This window comes from Dipodomys merriami, unplaced genomic scaffold (assembly GCF_024711535.1).
Source record: "Dipodomys merriami isolate MVZ:Mamm:240054 unplaced genomic scaffold, mDipMer1.0.p SCAF_68, whole genome shotgun sequence".
Lineage (NCBI taxonomy): Eukaryota > Metazoa > Chordata > Mammalia > Rodentia > Heteromyidae > Dipodomys > Dipodomys merriami.
Genome location: NW_027206268.1, coordinates 4,820,095 through 4,845,862, shown reverse-complemented (window position 1 = coordinate 4,845,862; position 25,768 = coordinate 4,820,095). Strand labels below are relative to the sequence as shown.

General features: G+C 49.9%; 1 protein-coding gene and 1 long non-coding RNA gene across 6 annotated transcripts in view; one reads left to right on the top strand and one right to left on the bottom strand.

Annotated features, from left to right (window-relative positions):
- LOC138816027 (uncharacterized) overlaps window positions 1-8,987 on the top strand; it is a 138,646-nt gene extending 129,659 nt beyond the window's left edge. For 2 of the 3 annotated variants that reach the window (XR_011368542.1, XR_011368540.1), the window contains one exon: window positions 4,592-8,987. This is a non-coding gene — a long non-coding RNA (uncharacterized lncRNA). The remainder of the gene's footprint in view (window positions 1-4,591) is intronic. The other variant, XR_011368541.1, reaches the window with a different exon arrangement.
- Window positions 1-25,768, bottom strand: part of Clstn2 (calsyntenin 2) — a 355,004-nt gene that overhangs the window by 22,196 nt on the left and 307,040 nt on the right. For all 3 annotated transcript variants that reach the window (XM_070005522.1, XM_070005520.1, XM_070005521.1), the window contains exon 9: window positions 5,849-6,011. In XM_070005522.1, coding sequence (XP_069861623.1) covers window positions 5,849-6,011 — 163 coding nt within the window. The remainder of the gene's footprint in view (window positions 1-5,848; window positions 6,012-25,768) is intronic.

Here is a 25,768-nt window from a genome sequence, read left to right as displayed (position 1 = left end):
CTAATCCTCCACTGAAGTGAATGATTCCTTCAGCTTTCCAATAGAAACTGCTCAGCATCTCCTTCCCCACTGAATTGCTCCTACTAAATTCCCGTGTGGGTTTGGTCTCCTGTGAGGCTCCTTCGTTTACTTCTCCCCATCCAAGTACTCAGGCTAGACCAATTGCAGTTCTTCGAGGCCCCCTTAGCTCCCTGTTCTGAGCCCTGGCACTCTGTCCCTCCTCACCTGGCACTGCTGGTGAGTGGTTCACATGCGGTCATTTTATGTCTGGTTGCCAGCGATGGCTCCACAGCCAGCGTGTGGGATGACGGGCTTGCTCTCACTCCCAGAGAGGTGACTGAGGGGGAGGGGGAGTGTTTAAAGCCTCTCAGGGGAATCATTTGTTGAGCCAAGGTTAGGAACCCCTGAGCTGTGAACGTCACTTCTCAAGGTGGGACCTTTTGCACCCCCCTTTGTTATCTCTCTCCCTGCTGCTCCCCCTCCCTCCCAGGCGCACTCCTTGCGCACGGCTGTAATTTATTAGTTTAAGTCTCTCTCCTGGATGGCAGGGATCACTCATGCATTATTCATGCTAATGAAGACGAGCCTGAGCCAGCTGAGGGGCTGAGGCTGCCCCGACTCTGCACACGCTGACTCGTTTATTCTTCCCAGCAGTACTTGGCCTCCTGTGCCCGCTTGGTACCCTGTGCCCTGCCTGGCCCCCTCTTCGTCATTGCCTGCTGGACAGCAGACTGGTGGCACTGTGGCTTCTTGTTCTCTGCCCCTTGCTATCATCCCTGACGTCTGTCTGGCCAGCGCTCTCACCTGCTGGGCGGGGCCTGCTCGCTGCAAATGCAGCTTCTGAAGCAGCATCACTTTTGGCAAAAGATCCCTGCGGTGCGAGTCTCCCCTGCACAGGATGAGGTGTCTTTCGTGCTTCCCTTCCCATTGCTGCTACTGTAAGAACGCATGGGAAGGAGGGCAGCCATGTTGCCCTGCTGGACTGGCTGCTCTGGGTACGGCTGTTGGGTGGGGCGCCCTCCAAGAACACAATTCCATGCATGGTCGGAATCCGTTTTGAGCAATGGAAACGATAGCTCTGTCTGACTTCTTGCTTTCTCTTATTTTCTCATTTCACTCATGGCAACCCTCGTAGAATGCAAAGACGAAGCCAAGTGTGTCACAGAACCCCCTCCCCGCTCAAAGCTGCGGCTTTAAAACACCGTCCCCGCGCAGCCGCATGGATGCTCACGTAGCTATAGGTTGCAGGTGACTTGAAAAGAAAAATGATCTGTCACGCTGGCCGGTCGTGACACATCCTCAGCAGGCACTCGGAACCTGTTCATTTCCCTGCACCAGGTCCCTTGCCTTCCTCGCAAACGTTTATGTGGCATTACAGTGAGCAAAACACGCGACTGGGGGATGACCCAACCGTCGGGACCTAAATTCATAGAGCCGGACGCTCCCTCCTACATCATCTAGAATACGGCCTTCAGGGACTCCCCAGATGAAGGAAGCGAGAGGCAGTCCAGGAGGCAAGACAAGACTTGAGCAGCCAGGCGACAAGAGGAAGGGTGGGGGTTCCTCTGGGTACTCCAGACGCAGCCCCGCCCGCCCCCGCGGAACCATGGTGTCTGCTGTTTAGTCTCAGCCTCCCTTCTGTCCAGTTGCTGGGGATAAGGCCGGTGCTTTGACCTCAGATCCCAGAATTCTCTGTGTTCCTTGGCTATGGACTTCTAGCAGTGTACTTAATGGGCACGATACTTACCTTCCCCGCATCCACAATGAAACGGGATCATAATCAGTCCTGCATCACAGGTTATTATGAGATCTGGTGGCGAGTCCATCTAGCATGCTGCCTGCCAACCATCCAAACATGGCGGCCGGCACAGTGCCAGCAAGGTGCCAAGGAACCCGTGCAGACGTGGGCTCGCTCTCTCTCTCCAGAGGTCGCCTCTTTCCTCTGCCACGTGTCTCAAGGGACACCAAAGTCATAGGTTTAGCTTTAGGACTGTGGTCAATTTTCCTAATTAACATGATTTTCAGAATAAGCTACGCTGTGTTTCCAGACACAACTCACTGCACTTTCAGCCTGGTTCCGTCCACATCAAGCTGAGCGCAGCCCGTCTCAGACTCTGAGGCCTACCGACAGCCTTTGTATTATGTTTAAAAGGCAGCGTCCCACTATTTGTTGTCAGACTGAGCAGGCACCTGTGTCCACACAGCTTCAAAACAGGAACGTATTCAGCAAACCATCCATCGTCTGCATTTTCTCGGCCCTGCAACTGGGCCAGAAGGGGAACAGAGGTTCCCGCTGCCCCCCGCTCCAGGGGATGGTGTGTGCGCGCGTGTGTGTATCAGTATGAACTGCAATGGGCTGTTCTCCAGTTTCACACTGTCAGTTTCATAGAATCATGGGCTCAATATTTGTTCCGGGGTTCCTGTGGGAGGTTCTGGTGAACCAGAGGCCTGGCGGTCCCCGGGGCGTGGCTGTGGGGGTGGTTATTCTGGCTCGAGAACCTGCCCGCGCGCGCGGCGCATCCCGAAGCCGTCCTGTCCTCGGTGCACGTGCGTAAGGGAGGGAGGCGGTGCTGGCAGGTGCCTCCCTTCCCAGCAGCAGCAGCCCTGGGGACACCGGATAATTTCACCCCAGCCTTCAGGATGAAATGTGTACTACATTAGACCAAGCTCTAAATAAGCTGACGGCACGTCCTCGAGTGTCTGCACTAATGTGAGTGCCCGGCAGGAGACTGACCGAACATGTGCGCTGACCCTCAGGGCCCCGCGCGGCTCCCCGTGCCCTCTGTCTGCAGTGGAGGCCACACACGGCTGCGGTCAAATCAGCTTCTATTTCCAGTGTCCAACCCCCACTGGAAATTCCACAAGTGAGACCTGGAAAGCCCCTGGAACGCCTCCCAACCCCCAGGCCCCAAGGCAGTGGAGGCTCACGTGGAGGCCTGGGGCTACACACAGAGCGGGCAGCACAAGCTTAGGACCAGCACCAGGCCCTGCTGCAAGAGCCTTCACCACGTCCTGTCCCTGAAGAGGCGTGCTGGGGACCAGGGGCTGCCCACACGCTCTTCTCTGGCCTCTCTGTTCCTTCTGCCCTGTGCACATCCCCATGCCAGGGAACCCTGAGCGAGTCTAAGCCAACTGGCAGCCACCTCTTTCCTCCTCTCCTTCGAGCTATTATTCACCTGGTTAAGTCCATCTTAAAGGGTTGTAATGGATCTCCCCCGCCCCCCGCCCCGCCTCACTGTTAGAACCCCACGCTATTGGCACCCCGAGCTGTTAGAATACACTAGCGGCTGCCATTCTGCGCAGGCCGAGTCCCCAAGGCTCCACTGCCCCAGGTGCAGTAGGAGGCTCTTGCTGCCCGCGTTTCCAGCTCCATCTTCTAGAACTTGTCTCTATGGGCTATCCTAGAGCCTCACTGGCATCCATCCTCATTTGCACAGTGACCTGAAAGGGCACCGTCTGTGTTTGAGGGCGAGTCCCGGGACAGTGGGAGAATCAGGGCACATGTGGAGACCACAGAGACTAGAGCAAGTCAGCGTCTTGAGGGTTCCCTGCAGGGTTGGGTTTAGTTGGAAGGAACAGAAAGGAGGATGGAAACGTGCAAAGAACAGACTGGATCCCTGTCACCCTGTACCTAATGGTTCAAAATGGAGTGAAGACCTCAGTGTAGACCTGAAGAACTTGGCACAGGCAGGAACTTTCTCAGTCAGGTTCCAGCGGCTCAGCAAACCACACAGAGAATTGACAGAGGGGATCGCATCAAACTAAGAAGATTCTGCATGGCAGAGGACATTGCTAACAAGCTAACAAGAGCCTGTAGAAGGAGAAAAGATCTTTGCTAGCTACATATCAGACAATGGCCTAATTAATATCTAAGAAAGTACACCCTCAAAGAATAGACAACCCAATTAATGGGCAAACAAGCTCAATGGAGACTTCCCAGAAGAAGTAAAAATGGCTAACAGACATGAGGAAATACTCAGCCCCTCAGCCATAAAGAAGATACAGGCTCCACCTCACCCCAGGCAGAATGGGAATGCCAGCGTCAGGAATACAGGCAGTAGCTGACCAGGGGGGATGTAGGTGGAAAGGGACTCCAGTCCACTGTGATGGGAATGTAAACTTGCTCAACCGCTATGGAAGGTAGTTTGGAGATTCCTCACAAAACTGAAAATAAGTGATACAGGTCTCTAGGCATTCACACACAGACCAAAGGGAGACACTCTTAGGAGAGGTACAGAAAGGTGCAATGCCCATTTATCGAAATGAACTCCAGGAAATGGAAACAAGATTTTTTTCCCTTTTTTTTTTTTTTTTTTTTTTTTTTTTTTTTTGCTGTTTTCATTTTCTTTTTTTGTCTTGCTTGTCTATGTCTTTGGGAGTATGAGTGGAGGCACAGAAATGGAAGAACAAAGGGTGAACAAATGCTGCAGTGGTACTCACTAGACACTATGCTGAAAACGAGCTATACAACTAGTGGTGGGGAAGGGAGGGAAAAACTGAGCATGAGAGAAAGGTGGCCTTGTCCAAGACGAAATGTACCTTTGCCTGACTTATGTAACTGTAACCCCTCTTTTTTTTTTTTTTTTTTTAGCATCTTCAAAGAATACAAACTAAAAAGAGAACTACCCTGTGACCCAGCCATGCTACAGTGAAGACACTTGCACATCCATGTTCAATGCTGCACTGTTCACCATGGCTGAGTTATGGAAACAGCCCAGATACCCTATGATGGATCAAAAAACGTCATACAATGGATTTTACTCTCCATGAGAGAGAACAGTATTATGTCATACTGAGTGAAGTAAGGCTCAGAGACAGATTGTGCACATTTTCTCTACTCTGTGGACGTTAGACCTAACACACATACAAGGCCATATCCATAGATGCACAATCAAACTGAATTACCGCGTGTGCATGGGTGTGTTTCCATGGGGGTCACTGCTTTGAGTAATTAACAGACAGTTTAAGAAAATGAATACCTGGAAGCTGGAACTTGTCTGGACTGCAGGAGTGGGACTTAATGGGGGAGCTGATGAATGGAGAGAGGAATGATGGGAAATGCAGTCACAGTACTGAATGTACTTATGTCAAAATGGAACTGGGAAACTTGACAAGATGGGTGGGGAGGGGACAGTTCAGGGAAGAGGGAGGCGTGACCAAGATGCCTTGTGCAGACAGATGGGTATGTTAAATTGAAGCCCTGTGCACAGCTATCTGAAGATACTAATAATAAAGATTTCTACCAAGAACAACACAAATGACCACACCGAACTGCAAGGAAGAACTATTACACATCTGGAAAGAGAGCCAGAAATGCCTGGCTCAGGACATGGACCTGGACTCCGGAATTGGAGAAAGAAAGAAGGGAGCAGAGACCTCGATGGGAGGGCTCTGGGATCTACTTTGGGCCTTGGTGCTAAGACACCAGGGCGGGGCTCAGGGCCGAGCCAACCCTGACAGGACCTTCTGTGGCTTCCCAGCCTGCCGACAGTGCTAGCTATGGTGGTGTTCCCTGAATAGAGGAGGGGAGCTGGGCAGCCTGGGGAAGAGGAAGGGAGACCCAGCACAGCACTCATCAGAGCCCACTGGGGGTTTCAACACAAGATTCCGAGGTTTCAGAATAACAGAGCATCAGCAACTCAGAGGCAACTATGCGACTCTACATGTTGAGCTGAAACTCTCGTCACAGGGTTAGCATCTGGTTTATACTTGTTTTTCTAAGTTCTGTTTCATTAGTGAGCTAGCAGGGTTTGCTTTTCTTGCTAACGCTATGCCACTGCATTTCCTTTTTCTCTGCTGTATCTTCCACAGAGAGCAGAGTAGGGAAGAAGAGCCCCCTTAGGGTTACCTTGCCAGCAGGCACCGACCGTCAGCTGCATGGCTATGTGAGAGGGGTGGATGGGCCAGTCGTTGGTCACCAGGTACGGTTCATACGTTGCTCCATCCATGTAGAGGGTGACCACAGGGAACTCCACATTGATGACGTAGTAATGCCACTCTTTGTCACAAATCTAATGAAGAGAAGCAACACTTGTTATTGAATATGTACCTTCAACACCCAATGGTCTTCTTAATTATGAAAGGAAGAGAAGCCATCTCTGGTTTGACAATTTACCCCAAGCGCTCAGGGAAGATGGCGGGTGACCTCTGCTGAGGTCACGGAAGCTTGCTGTCACGCAGGGTGACGAGAGCCACCCTGAGAATCTCATTGTCGGGAGAAGATGAGCACATGTCAGTACTTACAGGGGACTGACTCCATGACCCCCTGCTGACAGCAGACTATGCAGATGCTTTCATCTTTATGTAAAATAATATAGATCCTATACCCTCTTGTACATCTCAAATCATCCCTGAATTACTCACAATACCAAATACAATGTAAATGCAATGTAAGTCACTGCCAGGCTCTATTATTTAGGGAATAGTGACAAGGAAAACACTTGTTCTTGTTCAATACAGGTACAATTTCTCCAAATAATTGTGATTGTGGTTGGATGAATCCTCAGCTGCCAGACCTGGGGGTGTGGAGGGCTGACTCTCTGTGATTATGGACAGATGATTTTGGTCACGGAACTATCAGCTGTCTATGCTGGCAGATTTTTGATGGACAGGTGGGTAGGTGCAAGTTTAACTTGCTTTGAGTGGAGCTTCATTCTTTAGTAGCAAAAGAAACTCAAATGAGACCTCCCCCACCACACCTTAAGTTTGGGGATACATGGGGCTTCAAAAAAAAGTTGTTAGATGGGAGTAGAAAGGAAGATGAAGATTGGAGGAGGAGGAGGACAAGGAGGAAGGAAAGAAGAGGAAGGAGGAAAGAATTAGGAGCTAGAAACAAGTAAGGCAATGAACACACAGGAGAAGCTGGGTATGCAAGGGAAATGGAGGCCCCCCCCCCCCCCCGCCGTCCTTTGGACTTAGATAATTTTTAAATCCTCTTTGAGGAGTGGTACACAGGGGTTTCGGTTTGGCTGTCTGAAGGCTCATCAGAGAAGCAAGTGTCAACTCATAGTCCTTCTGGCCCCAGCAAAATGAATTCTGAGGGAGACAGACTTAACCTCTGCGTAGGCACAAAGGGCTGGCTGCGACGGGTCTCCCTGCCTGGACTTGGTACAAGGAACTCTCTACACACAGGTCCCCTCACACCTGCTACCCCTGGCTCAGGAGGATGGTCATCCCTCATCTCCAGAGACTGAACTCTTCCATGAACTTCCACAGAAGCCGCGTGGGCCACGGTGTGTGAAGGAGAATGGGAAACGCCAAAGGTGGCCTGACTGGAGGGGTGTCCCCTCCCCCGAGCCCCGAGTGAACGCCTGGAGTCGGGCTGGACTCCCTGTCCTTCATACTGCCTCTGCGTCTCCCAGCACCCTGTGGAGTCCTCCTCCGGCCCCCGTGGCCTCCGCCATCTGCGGCAGGGGAGACTGATGAGTTCTGCATGAAGGTGACCCCAAGGTGAGGGCATCAAAGCCCCCCCACAGCCCCTCTGGACTGGCTGTGCTGCTTCTCATGAATAGATAACACCAACAGGGATGCTAAATGATCTTCTCCCTTTCATTTCGGAATAAGAAATTTTTTTCCTTAATGTTCTTTTTATATTGTCCTATCTCATGTCTCAGAAAATTACTCCTTTTGAAGCCCATTAGCCTGCTGAATATTTTAGGGGACTTTGGAAGGTAAGTGGGAGGAGTCTTCTTACTTTCAGTGAGAAGCCCTGACTCAGTTTATACATCCATTCACATTTGGTGTCTTGGGTCAGACTCTGGCTGGCTGAGTCCAGAGCTCGTGGGGCTGGGCTGCAGCTGGGGAGGGGTGACCCCAGGTTGGTAAAAAGGAAGAGCATGGGGATGGCCGAACAGTGGGGAGCTAAGTGGAGGGAGTTGAAAGAAGCCCCCCCTCCCCCAAAGAGGACCAGTGGGGTTTACAATTGGGAAAGCCAGGCAGAAGCAGCGGCCTGGAGCAGGGTCCACATCTGGTAGCCCTCCAGTGAGGACACAGCTGTGTCCGTGACTCTAGCCCATGTCCCGTGGCAGGAAGTGGAGCAGTTCCCAAGGGACCCTCACCACCATCTGTGTGAAGGCCAGACTGACTGATGGGAGCAGCTGGCGCTCTCCGGTGCCATGTCTGCTGGAGACGGAAGGCTGCCCTCTGGCTTTATAGCGCAACACTCAGCTTTTCTATATGAGGAGACAGAGATTTCTAAGGAAGAAGCAAAATAATCTCATGTCCTCAACAGCAGTAGAAACCCCTCTATTATATTTTTCCCCCTGGGGGCTCCACGGCTGGGGGCCTTCTACACTGTAAAAACCGTAACCGTGGGCCCGAGCTACACCACGCCATGCAGGGCTGGCAGCTTTCCCCGCATTAGCATATCCCAAGCGCCCAGTGGTCTCAAAATACATGCATGCATAAACTTTTTGGATTTTTTTCCTATTTATAGTATTTCTTACAAACATTCTATGAAAGTTTGCCTGTTCTCCCCTCCCCCCTCTCGTGGTTGGTTGTAGAGTTTTAGCTCAGGGGCCTGGGTCCTGTCCTTGAGCTTTTTCCGCTCAAAGCGAGTGCTCTACCACTTTCAGCCACGGCGCCACTTCTGGTTTTCTGGTGGTTAAATGGAGATGAGAGTCTCATAGACTTTCCTGCCAAATAACCGTGATCCTCCGATCTCAGCTTCCTGAGTAGGTAGGATTACAGGCATGAGCCACCAATGCCCAGCTTCATGGGTATCTTAATAACGTAATCATTCCCTTATTATCCAGTTATTCATTATTAGCTATTATACATGTGCATGAACATTTGTCTACAATTCCAGCTGTATCCTTAGGAAAGATTCCTGTGAAATGATATTACTGCATCGAATGCTGGAGCTGTTTTTAAGGTCCCCTTGATACATATCAGTTGTTTTCCTGCAAAACATTGTACCTATTTATGCTCCTACCCACACAATGTGAGTGCATTCATGTAATGTACCTTGACACCTTAAATATTTTAAAATAAAGGAATAAATAAAACCCTAGAAAATTGAAAAGTCTCCCATTTTAATACAGGCTGCAAAAATGGTTAAGACCTAATGTTTCCAACATCCAAAGGCACAGGGCGGAGGTGGCGCTCTTTGAAGCACAGCCTGAGCTCAGACCGAGAGGCTGGGATGAGTGCTCTGACGAGCTCCTAGTTGGGCAGTGTTCTGATACACATTAAGCTTAGGCCTGTAGAATCTTATGTCTGCAGCTAAAGGAAACATCTAATCAGGGTTCCATGCGTGTGAATCTGTGGTCAGAAGGAGACCGCCGCTGACCATCTGCTAAGACCTGCAGGGTCAGATGATAACTGACAAATGATCCAGCCAGAAGTAGGAGAAGTAAATGTGTTCAGGCATAGTTCAACCAGGACAGAAGGAAATGTGGCAAAGTGACCTTTCCCAGAGGGGAGTAAAGAATTTTAATTTGCAACTGCTTGTAAATCATGGGTAAACCCAGCGGGCACTGAGCATGCCCTTTGCCATTTCCTGAGCCAATCGCCTGGACCAAAGACAGTCCCTTGCCTGGTTAGGGGACATACTGAAGGACTGGTAAGATTTCCTTTGGTGTTCAGGTGGCACACAGCTGGATCCCAGCTGCTTGTGGATGGAGGCTGGTCATGGAGAAAGCTTGAGACCCAACCTGACATACAAACTAAACGCAAAGAAAATAGGGATATGGCTCAAGAGACAGAGTGCTTCACTAATAGTGGGAGGTCCTGAGTCCAGTCCCAGGAAAAAGAGTGAAGAGGGAGAGGGTGGGGGAGGAGCGGGAGAGATTCTAATCCAATCAAAGCAGAAACATTTCTCTATCCATGTGTGTTTCCCACGGTCAAAGATACTAGGTCTGGGGCATACGGAGATTCACTTGTTCCTTCTACAGACTCACAATGGAAGATTTCTATTTGTGAGTGATCCCAAGAAAGTCCCTGCCTGGCTGCCAGTCCTGGTACCTCCGGTGGTGACAGGCTGATTCAACACACTGTGAGTGGCGGGGTGGGGGAGGAGCAGGCTGGAGTGTGAGGCGGGGCTGCCCGGCTTTGGGATGGAGAATGGAGAACTTAGGTGACACTGCAGAGCACTTGGATGAAAAACTGATGGAGTTAAGAGCTATGGATTCTCTGGAGGAAAGGATGACCCCATGTGCTTTGCTAGCATTCCAGGAGTGCGTCCTGCAACAGGCTGATCATACTCCCTAAAGCCCCTGCTGCCCAGGCCGCCTCTGAGGGGTCTCCATTTTACCGCACGAATGAGCACTGTGGCTGTGCGTGCTAGTCCTCTCCCTGCGGACTGCCAACACCACCGGCCCTAGGTCACTGCTTTGGAATATTAGAGGGGTGAGGTTTGGGTGAGTGCCAAGATCAGCCTCCTGCCAGGCCAAGGTGGCACAACTGCTTTCCAAGTCTCTTTCAGATATGGCCCTGGAGGGTTGCCTGTACTCCCGGGCCGTGTGTTGCTCGCAGAGGATGACGGTGACAGTGGTGACAGCTCAGAAAGTGCCCGCTGAGTCTCCTGACAAAAAGTCTCGCTGACTCAGGGCCGTGGCCCCAGGAGCACAGCACGTGCAGACCAGCGGTGTCCAGGAGACCGCTCTGAAATCTGGTGCTCACAGGACCCCGACCCCAGCCCCGCTCACCATCTCTGCAGCAGGCAGCTCCTTCTTTCCTGGGGCTCATGGCGGGTCATTTGGCTCCCCCAACCATTCTCAGCCCACTCGTCAGTCTCTCGGGTAATCCCATTGCCACGTGGCAGCACAAGCAGGAGGATCGCAGTCTAGACCCGCCAAGGAATAATGTGAGATCCTACCAATGAAAATGGGGCTGGAGGTATGGCTCAAGTGGTAGAGTGCCTACCTACCAAGTGTGGGGCCCTCTGTTCAATCGCAGCACTGTCACAGTGCAGCCACTAAAACCTCCTGGGAGCCACACGGTGTGACCCTCACCCGATGTACTCAGCACACATCGACCAGGAGCTCGCCAGGTCTCCGCACTCGCTGGGTGCTGCGGATATGACAGATTCCAGCCAGACACCTCCTATTTGCCAGCACATGCCATGGCCTCCCCTCCTTTCCCCTCCCCAAAGATGCCAACCGCTGTAGTCATGTGTTTCCTGCTGCTCATCTGAGGTACAAGGACACTGCCCCCAAAAAACCCCGCCTCTCTCATGCCTGCCACACCTTGTTCCTTTCCTTTCTAGAATGTGCCGCCTGGCCATGTTTCCTTCTGGATTTCCCGAGCCAGCTGACATCTGTCAGGGCTCGGGGTGCAGCGTTGGAGCCACAGAGGCATGGCCGGCCTGAACGGGAGGTGTGGGCGCCCATGCGCCGAGTGAGCTCAGCATTTCAACAAGCTAGGAAGCACACGTTTTAAATGCGACGAGTAGGAAAGAGAATAGTTCTCTGGTGTTCCTTTCCAATCACCTGCACAGAGACAAAGCAGACTGTACTCAAGGCTGCCAAGCAGGAGACATTTTAGGATGGGGGGGTGGTGGGTGGAGTCTTTGACCCCGGGTCCCCCCTCCTCCATGGAAGGCGGCGAGCTTTCCACACTACGGCGTGAGGGACACGGTGGCGACTCCGTTATTGTGTTCACAGAAAGAAATGACTGACTGAATGTGCACCTGGTGACACAATGGCGACATCTGTAGAGAAGGGAGCAGAAGAGCCCAAGCGGGCTCTATCTGGGTCCTAGGGCCGAGGCTCTATCTGGGCCTTGGATTTCTAGTCAACTCGCTGGTACTGTCTGCACAAGAAAAGGGTTGAGAAACTCCCAGATGAGACAGAGAAGGTCTGGGAGAAAGACTGAAGCTTTGCAGGGGAGGAAGGAGGGAGCGTCTACCTGTCTCTAGGCAGGGAGGGGAGATGGGGGGTCTCCTCAGACCTCCTCAGACTCTGAGGGACTGGACTCCCAGGCACATTCCTACAACGTGCTGAGCGGGCGCCAGTCTCCCTGCAGTTAAGTGGTCTGGTCATCTGGCCAGTGGATATCTGTTGACACGGGTGGTGGGGACAGCACTGTGCCGAACGCCCCGCGGGCAGGCAGCTGCAGAAGGGCGGGCGGAAGATCTCCCAGAGTGTTAGACTGGTTTCTCTGCCTCCCGAAGAGGGGCCGTGCTGGTGGCAGGGCTGGGCTATGTGACACCGTCCCCTACCCTCAAGCCTGGGCTCCTCTTGGAATAGAGAATACATCCTAAGTTCTTAGAAGAGGACCCTGGTATCTTAAGCAAACAGGATGCAGGAAGGCACTTAACTATTCAGTAATGTATTTGGAGAAAATTAATTTTTCATTCTGCCATTCCAAATACTGAGGCTGGCCATCCATAAATGGTGTCTGTCTCTAAAGTGCATGGGGACCGCATGGCTGCAAGTGAGAAGGAGGAATCTCCGTGGACATCTTTAGAGGAACATAATTATAATCTAGTTGACATATCTCATATCTCAGTGCTGGTGAATAAGCCTCCCCTGAATAATTCAAATAATAAACCTGCACCTCCTCAGACCTTCCCAAGTCCTGACTGGAACTGGGTAAGTTCTCACCACTTAAACATAGAGTGTGGGCCGGGAAAAGAACACCCGGCTGGCACATGTCAGAGCTCAAGGGACGTCCTCAGCAGTTGGCTATGTGACCCAGACTCTCTGGTGGCTGAGGGTTGTGTTCAACACACTCGTGCACACACATATGCACTCATGTGCACACGCACACACAGGCACACGAGCGGTGGTAAGCTGTACATGGAACCTAAATGGGTCTTGATTTTCTGGAATCCGGTGGCGGTGGTCAGGAGCTGTCAGTGAGAGACGCCGTGAGCGTCTTCCATTGCTCCAGAGCTGCCTTGGGGTCACTGGGCCCCCTTGTGGATCCATTTCCCTGGAGAGGTCGATTTTAATTTCTCAAGTCTCTAGGGAAGGCTTCGCGAACCATGGCAAAGAAACTGGGCACTTCCCTTCAACTCCAAGTCAGTCCATCTGCTTTGGGGTGTCTGTGGAAACCCACAGGGACCAGCTGCAACTTAAATCCATTAAATCCATTAAAACGAGCTGGGCACTGGTGGCTCATGCCTGTAATCCTACCTACCCAGGAGGCTGAGATCTGAGGATCATGGTTCAAAGCCAGCCCAGGCAGGAAAGTCCGTGAAACTCTGATCTCGAATAAACCACCAGAAAACCGGAAGTGGCGCTGTGACTCAAGTGATAGAGCACTCGCCTTGTGCTGAAGAGCTGAGGGACAGTGCCCAGGCCCTGTGTTCAAAACCTATGAACAACAACAACAAAACCAACAAAAAGACCCTGATGACAGATATTTACCAAGTGGAATTTTCTCAATGGGATTTGGTTTCAGACAAAGTTCCTGCAGACAAAGCTCCTGGTTAAAATCAAACAAACAAAACCAGAATGCAAAACCAAGCTCCACAAACACCAACTTGTACCCAGTACCGACTTTCTGGCTTTGAAGAAAAGGTAGGGTCCAGGCCCTGTGGGGCACTCAGGGCCGACTTCCTGAGGGCACTGTGGGGCACTCGGGGCAGACTTCCTGAGGGCACTGTGGGCAAGGCAGGGGATGGTCCCAGGCTTTGCCGGGACAACCGTCTCAGTATGGAGGCTTCATCTCAGTACCCACCTGTGCCACTCTTGTGGGCATGCTAGGTGTAAAAAAAGGAGCATCCCAAGGGTATGATTCTTACTGCAAATTGCTGTATTTTATGTCTATCCTAACTCACGCTAAACAGACTGAATGTGGCTCAATATAAGATGCTTTCCTTTTTAAGTTAGGAAGAGAAGCCATGCTGAGAGAGCACATGGGTAGGAAGTCTGGTGTTTCCGGGCCGCCTTGGGTCTTGATGTCCTCTGGGGCAGGCAGGTTGGGTTATGGCCATTGGGCCCAGCTGCCTTCATGGCTGGTTACTGCACATGGCTCCATGATGGATGTTGGAGGCAGGCGGTAGCACCTGGGAGGGGACTCCTGGCTGCCCATGAGGGGTGGCAGGATCTCAACCACTCCACACAGCAGGGGCAGTGCTCCTAGAGGGAAATCTTGGCCTCACAGAGACAGAATCAGCTGGACACATTCTGGTCCTTTCTTATCTCACACAAGGCACAATACAGGAAAGCGCACACTTCCCTGTCTAACCTTAAGTTCACTACTGCATCGTCCTGGGCTCCCTCCTGCTTCTAGAAGGAAGCCATCCATGTCTGCATCAGGTCTTGCTTTAAGTGTCTTCAGGGGAAGATGCAGAGTCTAGAAGAATCTCCGGAGGGAGTGTACAGCTACCCTAAGCCCCTGAGTGAGCTTCTCCGTGTTCTGTTCCTTCACACTTGGAGCAGGGACTGGCGCTGGGCTCTGGGCTTTCCAGTGGCCGAGACATGGGAGATGCAGTGGCTCACACGTCCAGCCACAGATGAAAAGATACCTGTTGTTATGGAGGAACAGAGCTTTCTTCTTGTACGGAGTCTAGATGGAAATTTCTTTGTGGGTCCTCAAAAAGAGAGCCTTCTGTGATGTAAAAGCCATTGTGCTCAACTCTCTTCATCTTCTCATCACGATGCATTGTTGTAAGGTTCTAACACCTGTCGGTGTGATCTGAGATGTTACTTTCAAGGCAATACTCTATCAAGGGCTGGTGGGTGGGGAGGGGCTGTGCGGCTTCGGATGTGCCATGTCAAGCCTGTTTTCACCTTACAAATGGCCTCAAAGCCTGGAAAAGTCGACGAAGGCAGAGCACTTGCAGCAGATCCTAGCGGGGCAGGTCGGGGGGGGGGTAGGCTAAATAACCCTCCTCACACCCCCTTCTTCCCTGTTCTGTTACTACTCGGTAGTACTGTCTAGTCTCTGCAAGAATAGAGCTGGTGTTTTAGTCCGTATTTCTTTGCCGCTCAGAGGACTTAGCTCAACACTTCGTGTGAAGTATCTGTTGCCCGGGAGGTGCTGATCTCCGCATATCTGCCTGAAGACGCAAACGTGCTCAGGCTCTGTGACCGATGCTACAGCTTGAAGAACAGTGTGACTACCGCAACTCCAAACAAACCCGGTACTGCATGCAGATGAATCTCCTCCACCCTAAATCATAAGCCGACTTAATTAAATACACTTTAAAAACATCCTTTCAGAGCCTGGTCCTGGCCCCCGGCTACTTTATCAGACTCTCATTTTGCTGACTTGGATGTGGTTTTCGCTGAAACCTCTGAATGGCAAATCACATTTTCACTGCAACGTGTCAGAGATAAAGGCGTGGGAGAGAACAGAATAATTAAAGGCCAAAGAGGTAAACCCAGCACAGGGCGCAGTGGGGAGCCACGGGCAAGGCGACCATGTTTGCAGACTTCTTTCTGTTTCCTTTGGGTGATTAAACCAAAGGTCTTGGTTGTAAATTAGAACCTTATTCTCTTGAAATATTAATCTATGTCGTAAGGATTCTCGCTCTTTTTTCCTTTAAGGTAGTCTACAATTGATGGTGACAATTCAGATGGAGGCTATCTTGGGCAGAGATGAGGAAGGTCCGTCGGACTCTGTGGGATTGTCCTGTGTGCTGGCAGTCCTGGCTCCCGGTGTGGGGACGAGGAGGGTGGTCTGTCCGCAGAGTCCTAAGCGGTTTTCATTTCCATCAAACCCTTCACGTATCCACTTAGTCATCCAGAATATGCTTACTAAGCCTGTACTATGAAAGGGGCTTGCTACTGTTAAGCACTCCTTTCGTCCTGGTGATAAAGCAGGAAAATGGACAAGAATGTGCTCAGTGCTAAGAATCTACTGTCAAGAACAGATGAATGTCTTCTTTGCCTCTTCACAGAACACTACAGAATACAAGAGTAAGTCTTCATTCAATTAGTGTTATCTGATGCCTACTCATTTTTTTGGAATACTGCTGGAATGTTTTAATGTACAAGCTCTGTTGGATACAAAACTAGGGCTGGATCTTCGGTCCCCTTTAGGTACTGACATGGGTGCATGGGTTTTCACTCTCAGAAGCAATACAGGTGACTGCCAGGTGCTCAATCTTGGTTTCGTCTCTTCTTCGTTTCTTTCTTCACTTCTAGACGTTTTGGTGGTGGCTTACGGTTACTCATTGTGGGTTTAAAATGTACATTTTCCAGCTGTCTAAAGAGGCTGAGCGGCTTTCCATGTGCTCACCGGCCGCGTGAACAGCTTCCTCCAGGACACACATGTTTTGGAAGCTCCAGAGTTTTGTCGGCTTTCTTGATTGTATTCTCAAACTCAGGGCAGGGCCTGCCACAGCGGAGGACTCAGAAGAAGCAGGAGTCACAGCACACGAGACACTCATCTCTTCTTCTGTTATTAACTTTTCCCCTCTCTAAGTCAACTCATTTTTACCTAACTAATTTTCGTAAGTACGAACTCGCTGTCTCGTGCAAGTCATAGATTCTTCTCATCCTCATTAAAATTCTTCAACTCATAAAATTCTTAAAATCCGTAACGTTTTCTCAAACCATTAAAATTCTTTACAAAGTCCATTTGTGTGTTTCTGATGATCCTTCCCTTAATGTTATGGGTGATACACTGATGGCCTCCAAATCCAATGAATCGTTTCCATGAACCAGTGGTAGCCTGAGACGTCGTAGCCAGGATCAGCTCCTGTGTAAGCAAGCTCAGGACAGGGGTGATAAACCCATCTAGGCCAGGCGATGGTGTTACCACCCTAAGGCTGTTTCCAGAAAGATCAACTAAGGAAAAGCAGCAGAGCAGAATGAAGGCTGGGGAGACACATGAGGACAAACAAATGCTTCACACTGTGGCAATACGCAGGTGCCTCTACAGAATTTATGTGACCAAGGTGCTTTACGCCACAGATAAAAAGCCTTAAGCATGCTGGGGGACGAAAACTGTGTAAAATCATCTTCAAAGAGCAAGCTTGCAGAGTCTTCCACTACCTTCCCTCCCCATATAAGCCTTGAAATGCAGAAATGGAGTAGCGTAAAGCAATCCAGTGTGATGAGGACATCTCCCTGGGTATGGCTGTTCGTTGTTCATCAACGCAGATGTTCTGGGCTCCAGGAGAGCCTGGACTGGACATTGCCGCTGGGCACGTTCAGGCCTCAGGCTGTGGGATTTTGGTGACAGCTGGGGCAGGTACAGTGTCCATGTCTGGCTGTGGTGCTGCCTGGGGAGTGAGTTTCCCACTAGTGAAAGGTGGGAAGGTGCAGAACCCAGCTTGATGCCAGGTGCTTGCACACAGTCCTTAGTGAGGTGTCACCTCCTGAGTGGCCCTGGAAGTGGCAGCCAGGTGATAGTGTTCTCTGTGGAAGTCAGTAGGCCGCCCCTAGACTGGGTAGCAAATGACTGCACAGCGTTGTTGCTGGTGTTGGCTGTGATGTACAGCAATGGGAGCCTTCATGTTCAGTGCTGATTCCAGGAGGAAGGGGCTCACTGTCCACAGGATTTAAAAGCTCCTTCCTGGGTCGATGGGGGTGAGGGAATGTGCAGAGATACAGCGATGGCCCGATGCTCATGTGGTCCACAGAGCCTCTCATCAGAGACAGAGGCCACCAGACCTGCATGGTGCTGGCCGAACAGTCCTGGAGGAAGACGCGAACCTCTGGTGTCTTTAGACTACGCGGTGGTAGCAAGGATCTCAAGGCAAGCAGTGAGGAGGGGACGGTAGCCTGTGACGTCAGGCCAGGACCACTCTGCTGGGCACTCCAAGTGAGTCCTTGCAAGCTGTCCTAGGCACTGGGTTCACCTAGGGGAGTCATTTCCACTTTTCAGCTCCCTTTCCTAGCATTTCTGGCATTTACCCTTGTGATTTCTAACCTTTCCAATGCTTCTGAACATGTCAAGCTGAGAGAATATGACTGTCTGATAACCTTTCCTTCTCTTTCCCATCCTCTTCCCTCTCTTCTCCCTTTTCCTTCCGCTTCCTCCTTCTCTTTTTCCTCTTCCTCTTCCCTTTTCCTTCCTTTTATTTTTCCCCTTTCTCAGTTCTCAATTATCATAGCTTCACTGATTATACATCATAAAATCTACTTGTTGTAAACATACAATTCAATGGATTTTAGCAAATTTGTAGATCAGTGCAATCAGAATGAAAGCCAACATTTCTACCATGAAATCCATGTCCACACTCATCTGCAGTTAATTTCCACCCTGAGTCCAACCCCTAGTCACAGAGATCAGCCTCCTCTTTCTAGGAGACTCCCCTGTGGCACATCGCATTCTAGGAAGGACACACGAGTCTCGGTGCCTTGGTTCTTTCTCATAGCTAATTTCTGAGGTTTGCCTATGTTAAATGAATAAACACTTCATTCTTTCTTATTGCTGAAAACCATTCCATGGGGATGTTTCGAATACATAGTTTCCTCAGATAATACCTACATTTGTATGTCTCTCTCTCCCAGTGTTTGGGAACTGTGGTACAGAAGATCCGATTATGCCACTCACTTTAAAGAGAAATTTAGATGCATTTATCGAACATATATTTGTGTTAGCCATTGTGCTAAAGAAGAAAGATGTGGTTTTCTCAGAGTAGCAAAGGACACAAACCAGTGAACAAATAACTGTAATAAAGGGTGGATGATAAGATAATAAAAGCCTTTCCAGCCCCTTCCTCCACAGAGGTAAGTCAATTCTCTCTTGTAGAGAGAGTAATAGGAAAGCCAAGGTTGTGACCCTTGAGGATGGTCTTGAAAGATGAACAGGTAATTGGCTGGTCAGATGGCGGAAATGACTTCCCTCTGCATGACACACGGCGCTTTCTTCTTTGGAGCCACACAGACAAGTTCACACAGACAGGGTTGTTCAGTTGGCCTATGCTACTGGGGCTTGTGTGGCACTGAACCATTTCTGTGAATCTGTGTAGATCAACAATTAACTATGGTAAAGGTTTGGTGGATTACCCAATTATGCCAAGGTACGAAAATCTCAACAAGGAAAAAAAACAAAACATGACCGGTAACATGGAGCTTTGAGTAACGGTAGATGTAGTCCAACACTTGAGTCAAATCACTTCATTTTCCATAGCCTTAGTTTCACTACTTATAAAGAACAGAGTTAAGACTGGACTTCAGACACAATGCATATAAATTTAGAGTTCAGGGGTGGGACACAGTACCCTCTTAGCAATGTTAGTTTTCTCTCTTTCCCCCCAACATGTAATGTGTTAGTAACTGTTTGCTACTCTTGTACCCAAGCCCACAAGGAGTTAACACACTCAGAAGGGTTGTCTTTTGATTCCTACTATATCGCCTTAAGAAAGCTACCCTCTTGTAAGTAAGCTAGGAGTGCAATGGCTGCTTCATAATGAGGCCTTGCTTCCTTCTAAATATGTACTGATTGTCAAGGTGATGGAGGAGGTTCATTATCTAGAGGCATAATTAAAGGGCACTTCCTTTAGCTAAACTAATGAGCAGTAAGTGCAGCAATATTTGCATGTTTAGACATTAAGGATGGAAACAGGACTGGAAGGAGACTGTGAGAAGGTAGAACAAATTAATCTCACTGCTGGGGACTCCAGGATTATTGCTTTTCAAGACTTCCTTGAAGGAGCGGTCTTTCCTGGGAGGTTGGCTCCACCGTCTGGTCTTATGGGATCAAAAATGGCCTCATCAAAATGCCAGAGGAGCAGGCTGGTCGAGGAAGGAGGCACATGTTGAGTTTCTGTGCCGTGGGAGAAGGGCACTATGATATAGAGTCTGTGTCAGACAGCTTTTCATTGCTGTGACAAAATGCCTGGGAGAAAAAGCTTAAAAGTTGAAAGGCTGAAAGTTGGCCAGAACTACCTACTAAGCTTGAGGTGAGGCAGAATGGCATGGTGTCCTGAGACACCAGAAGAGCTGTAGCAGAAGAGGCTGCTCACCTTGTGGCAGCCGGGGAGCAGAAAGACCTAAACCATATCCTTCAAAGGCACACGCCCAGGGATCCACTTCCTCAATCCAGGCCCCATCTCCTCAACAGTCTCTTCATCTATGAATTCAGCAGTGGATGAGTCAGTTGATAAAGTTACAAGTGAGCCTCACGATCCAATCCTATTTCAAATGCCATCGGCTACCAAGCAGTCCTTTCGTGCATGGGCCTTTGGGGGTATTTTTAGATTCAAGCTGTAACAGAACCAAATGCTCACATCTACTTGGTCATCTTTAAACTTTCAGGGGAAACTGTCAAGAGAAAGAGGATTTTCTAAGTTTGTTTTAGCATTTCCAGAACCAAACACAGGATGCCCTGTTTCTTTCTTAAAAGGTGGAGCCTCCATTTCTCATCTAATGGCTGCTGAGCAGGCTGGGCACTCAGAGAGGAAGGAAAGAGAAAAAGCTGCCCCTTGGGGGTCCTTGATGGGAGGCAGGTCACGAAACAAGCCTGGTAAAAAGCCAAGAGAAAGCAGCGGATGGGGGCGCTGCCAGGCTGCCTCTTCCTCCTCCCTCTTAAGACTGGGCCTTGTGTGCGAGGGTGTTTTGGAGGGGTTCTGTGACTTTGGCATTCCATCTTGGTATGTAGAGGGATCTATGGGCCTATTTTGAAAGCCTGGACTGGTTTCACCTCGGTAAACTGCAAAGAGATGAGATGTGGCTTCATTTATGGGCCCAAGGCTTCCCCAAGGCTCACAGTGATGTATTAGCTTACTATTGCTGCTGTAACAAATTACTGCAAACGTCGTATCTTAAAACAACACTGATTTATGATTTCATGGTTTTGGAGGTCGCACATCTGCAATGAGTTTCACTGGAATAAGATCAAGGTGTCAAAAAGAACGTATCCCTCGTGGAGAGAAAATCCCTTCCCTCTCAGTTTCTAGAGGTTGTCACATGCCTGGGCTCAGGGGTCCGCAGGGCTGCTCGTGTCATGCCACGCTGGGCCTCTATGTCCATCTCCGCAGCACCTCCTCCACCTCTAACCCTCCCGCTGCCTTCCCTCTCATAAAGACTCTTATCACATCAACTCCCTAAGACCAATCCAGAATGACCCATGACCCTCGCGATCCTTAACTAACCAAATATGCAGACACCTTTTGTGCCATGTTAGGCACCATCCTCATGGGTTTCAGGGATTGGGAGATGGGCAGCTTTGGGGGCCATTATGCTTTTGGCTACAAGTGGCCTATGGGGAGCCACAGGTGCTGAGGCGGGTGGCATGGCGCAGAGGTCATTGGGAGTGTCTGCGACACAGGGTCCGAGGGTGTCAGGAAATGTGCTTCGCCATGAAGGGAAGGTGGCTTGGGTGATGGGTTGCAGTGGTGGATGCTGCCATGTGGAACATCAAATCTCAAAGAAAACACAGCACATGGCCCTGCGTGTGGACGCCCACACGGTCAGGTCAGAGAGCAGACCGCCCACCTGGCAGGATTTGCATTGGCAAGTTGGAAGTACACCATGAAACCACGGAAGCAAGCCCCATGCCCCGCCCCTCCCCTGCTCCTGTCCCCGCCAAGACCTCGAAGCTCTCTTAGAAATGGAATGGAAGCCAGTATCGGTGGCTCAAGCCGGTATCCGGAGCCACTGAGGATCCCAGTTTGAAAACAGCCTGGGCAAGAACGACCATGAGACACTTTATCTCCAATTAATCACCACAAAGTTGGAAATGGAGCTGTGGCTTGTGTGGTAGAGCGCCAGCCTTGACTGAAGAAAGCTTGGGATGACTCTGAGAAGACGGGGGCAGTGCAGAGACCCCAAAGATATTGTAGAGAAGTAAACAATTGGTTTCATTTGCATATACAAGTGACAGGCACCTGACTCAGAGGCCACCCTGCATATAGAACTGACTCAGAACAACCCTGCAAGCTGACATCTTCTATGTGAATGAGGAAGAAGAGGTATGGCCCGGCCTCCCTTCAGCTTAAGACATCCTTCTAGAAGGAGGCGGGTCTCACTGATGGCAGTGAATAGGGATGGATGCTGAGGGGGATGGTGACTATACTGTCTTAGAAGAAATCTGGCTGGAGTACCCAAGAGTTAGTCTTTAAGAGCGAAATTAGAATGCTGACAATGCCCAATTATTTTGCTCATTAAGATGACTGGTCTGGGCTAGACTGGCCATTCTCTAATTAACTTCTTGGCACTTGGCTATAATAATGATTGAACTAACCTATTTGACTCCCAGTGTGGCTGAATGAGCAGATCCAAGAAAACTGACTTTGCATCCTTCCAACACTCTTTCTTCTCCAAGAGTAAAGGGATTCAGTCACCGTTATCTTCTTCCAGGAGCTTTAGCACCCTAAGTAGGATGGAACTGACAGGCAAAGGTTTCCGCCCAAGGCCGATGTGTTCCAATCTTGGCTCTGGAGAGCTGGGCCTGCCACTTGCTCTCTTCTTTATGCAAGAAGAAGACTACTGTCAACACCAGGGGCCTGGGTGAAGGGGGCTGTACAACACCCATCCCTTCCTTTTAGGCATGGCAAAGGCTAATTGTGGACCAGACATATTCCCCCCCACTCTAGAGAGCTGGGGCTTCTGAGAGAATGAGAAGCATTAATAAGGTACAAATGAGTCTCATGTAAGAAGATTCAAACTTCCCCAGCAAATCCATTTACGTGTTGGTTTTCTTGTAACAAAACAATCATTTTTCTCAATCAGTAATCTCAAGCTAGTGACTACAGGATAAAGATACACTCACTGCAGAACACTTGATGAGGCCTAATGATAGACACTTTATTTTGTCAGTCGTGGGGCCTGAACTCTGGGCCTGGGCGCTGTCCCTCAACATTTCAGCTCAAGGCGAGTGCCCTACCACTTGAGCCACAGCACCACTTCCAGCTTTTTTCTGCTTATGTGGTGCTGGGGAATTGAACCCAGGGCCTCATGCATGCGAGGCAAGCATTCTACCACTGAGCCAACTTCCCAGACTGATAGACATTTTTTTTTACAATGATAATTTTTATTTTTATTTTGCTGGTCCTGGGGCTGAACTCAGGGCCTGGGTGCTATCCCTCAACCTCTGCTGGTTTTGAACTGCATTCCTCAGATCTCAGTCTCCTGAGTAGCTAGGATGTCAGCCATAACTGGCATCTGGCTTGGTAGATTTTTAAAAAATAGGATGTTGCACATGAAAATCTGGTCATCAGCTTCTGGATGCACGGCGGTAGAGTAGCAAGCCTGATTCAGAAGAGAAGAAGGCCTGGAGGTTCACGGCAGCCAGGGTCTTCCTTCATCACCCTGGCAGCACAGAGTTGTTGGGGCATGTGACTTCTGTGCGAGAATCCTCCTCACGGTATACCAACCGGGAATAAAAGTGGCAGAGCCGTGAGCTTTCCCAGGGTCGAGTCAGATCCATCTCCTAGCCCTGGTGCATAATATCCAACCAAATGAATCTGCTCTCTGCATCTTAGGCTCATTACAATTTCTCACAGTGATTCCCCCCGCCCCCATAGGAGGCAAGGGCACCTGTGCTCTTGCTGGCTGGCTGAGGATGCCACTCAAGCTGTATCAACCACCAAGCGGGAACTACAGTAGACTGTCAACAAGCTTCCATCCCGGCCCCGACAGGTCTGAAGGGGGAGGTCAAGACAGTTCGCAACTCTGAGTCAACCATATCCAAGTAATAATAAAGTCAGAAGGGGCAACAGATTAATAAACCTTGTCTGTGAACGCTGGGAATTCTTTCCTCTCGTCTGGGTTTGCACATGACTTGCTGCATACTTGAACAATCTGCATTAACCAGTCACAAGTAAAAATCCGATTACAGTTACCTGCTCCTTGCTGTTGTGATTACTTTTGTGGAAGGCAGTGGGTTGTCACAGGTGTTCCCGAGAGATGGCTGGTAATGGCATTACCTGGCTGTCCGCACACCTTGGCAAAGGCCTTCTAAGGTGGGGATGGAAGGCCTGACAGCACACAGGGTCGCTGTGACAACCCCTTCAGGGCCGTGCTCCTGACGAGCTGTGTGCAGACTGCCCTGTACTTCAGGTCCTGGGTTCCAAGCTTAGGAGGAGCTAGCTGTTCAAACAAACGTGTCTTGAGCTGGACTCCCTGGCCCGACTATGGAGACAGGAAGGGAGAGACTCTGGTCCTACAGCCCGACAGAACCTGGCCTGGGCCTGAACTTGCCGTGGCGAGTGTCACATCTCCCATTCTTAATGTTGCACTCTTCTACTGAATAAGAGATGCTTCCATTGTGGCACATCCTTGGGGAATAAAGAATCAATGCAATCACATGCCACGTTAGTATAGTTGGCGCCTTATACCTGGGTCCTAACACTTACAGAAAGTCTCCGCTTTGTCCTTAAGCCTGTCCCTGGCTTGACAATGCCCCTCCTTCTCCCTGGTTGACTGGCCCCAGGCCATGGAACTCTCCAGTCTTTTTAGATGTCCTACAAAGAAGTTTACCTGGTTTCTTTCTCCAGGTCCATATCTATTACATGGGACTGCAAACTATGTGACTCTTGATCATTGGAAACTTCTAGAAAACAGAGACTCCTATGTGAGGATAGGTGGGATACCCAGCGCAGAGCCTGCCGCATGATTGGTACCCAGAATAAGCTGCCGAGTTAAAAGAAGAAGTGAGACTCATCAAGCATTAGAACAGACATGTTGCTTCTGGAATTTCCCAGCTGGGTCAGGAGTTTAGTTATGACACACTATAGCAAAATTACAGCGGCTTGAATCCTTCCTTGTGAAGGCCAGTGTAGACCCACAGGTGGCAAATCCAGCTGGGTCTTTGAAATAAGTTGTCAAGATCAAACGTGAACATTGTTTGAGATCCAGAGAGTAAAATATGACAAAGTTTTAGAATTTTAAATTGCTCAGTCAAGTGAATCAAAAGGTCAATTAATCACCAGGAGGATCTTAGGATTTTTCCTCCCTCTCTCCCTCCTTCCTCACTTCATCTCTCCCTTCTTTTGATGTCTATATCCATTCACTGTTACGCAAACAAGCACTCGCTGAGCACCGAGTGTGTGCTTAGGGTTACAAACACTGAAGGGGTGGAGCTGGGTGAGACCCAGTCTTGGCCCCAGATACTCAGCACAGAGAGAGCAGACAGGCAGGATAAAGTGGAGACTGAGATACAGCAAGGATGGAGTTCTGCACAGAATCTGAGGAGGAGAAGAGGGAAGAGGCATCCTGGGGAGGGGGAGGTGTGCCAGGAGGACTTTCTGGGGGAGAAGGCTTTACAAGCTATGCTCATTTTGAGTTCCAAATGATTTCCAAGCAACTTCTGGAAGGTTCTTTCTGCACAGATTTCAGAATGTCAGATCTACAGGCTGGTCTGCTGGATGACTGGGACATGTGGCTTGCATATCCTAGTCATAGCTGGGTATAGCATGCATGCTTTACTTGGCTCACTGGGGCTTCTGGCCATCCATCTATAGACAGTCTTTGATGAGTTTTAGTAGTAATTTCCTTAGCATACAAATGGTATGGTCTGAGTCACTTCCTCATAAATGTCATGTCTTGAGACATTAAATCCCACCATATTTGGAGACAGACATTTTAGGAAGCAACAGAGATTAAATGACGTTGTAAGGGTGGGTTCTTTATATGATAGGACTGGTTCCCTAGAAGAAGGGAGCTGAAGCAGGTTGCCGGTAGCTCATGCCTGTAATCCTAGCTACTCAGGAGGCTGAGATCTGAGGACTGCGGTTCAAAGCCAGCCCAGGCGGGAAAGTCCGTGAGACTCTTATCTCCAATAAAAACCACTAGAAAACCAGAAGTGATTCTGTGGCTCAAGCAGTAGAGCGCTTGCCTTGAGCTGAAGAGCACGGGGACAGTGCCCAGGCCCGGAGTTCAAGCCTCACGACTGGCACCCCCCACCAAAAAAAAAAAAAAAAAAAAAAAAAAAGAAGGGAGCTGTCCACCTCTGCCACAAAGTCAGTGTGTGAAGGATG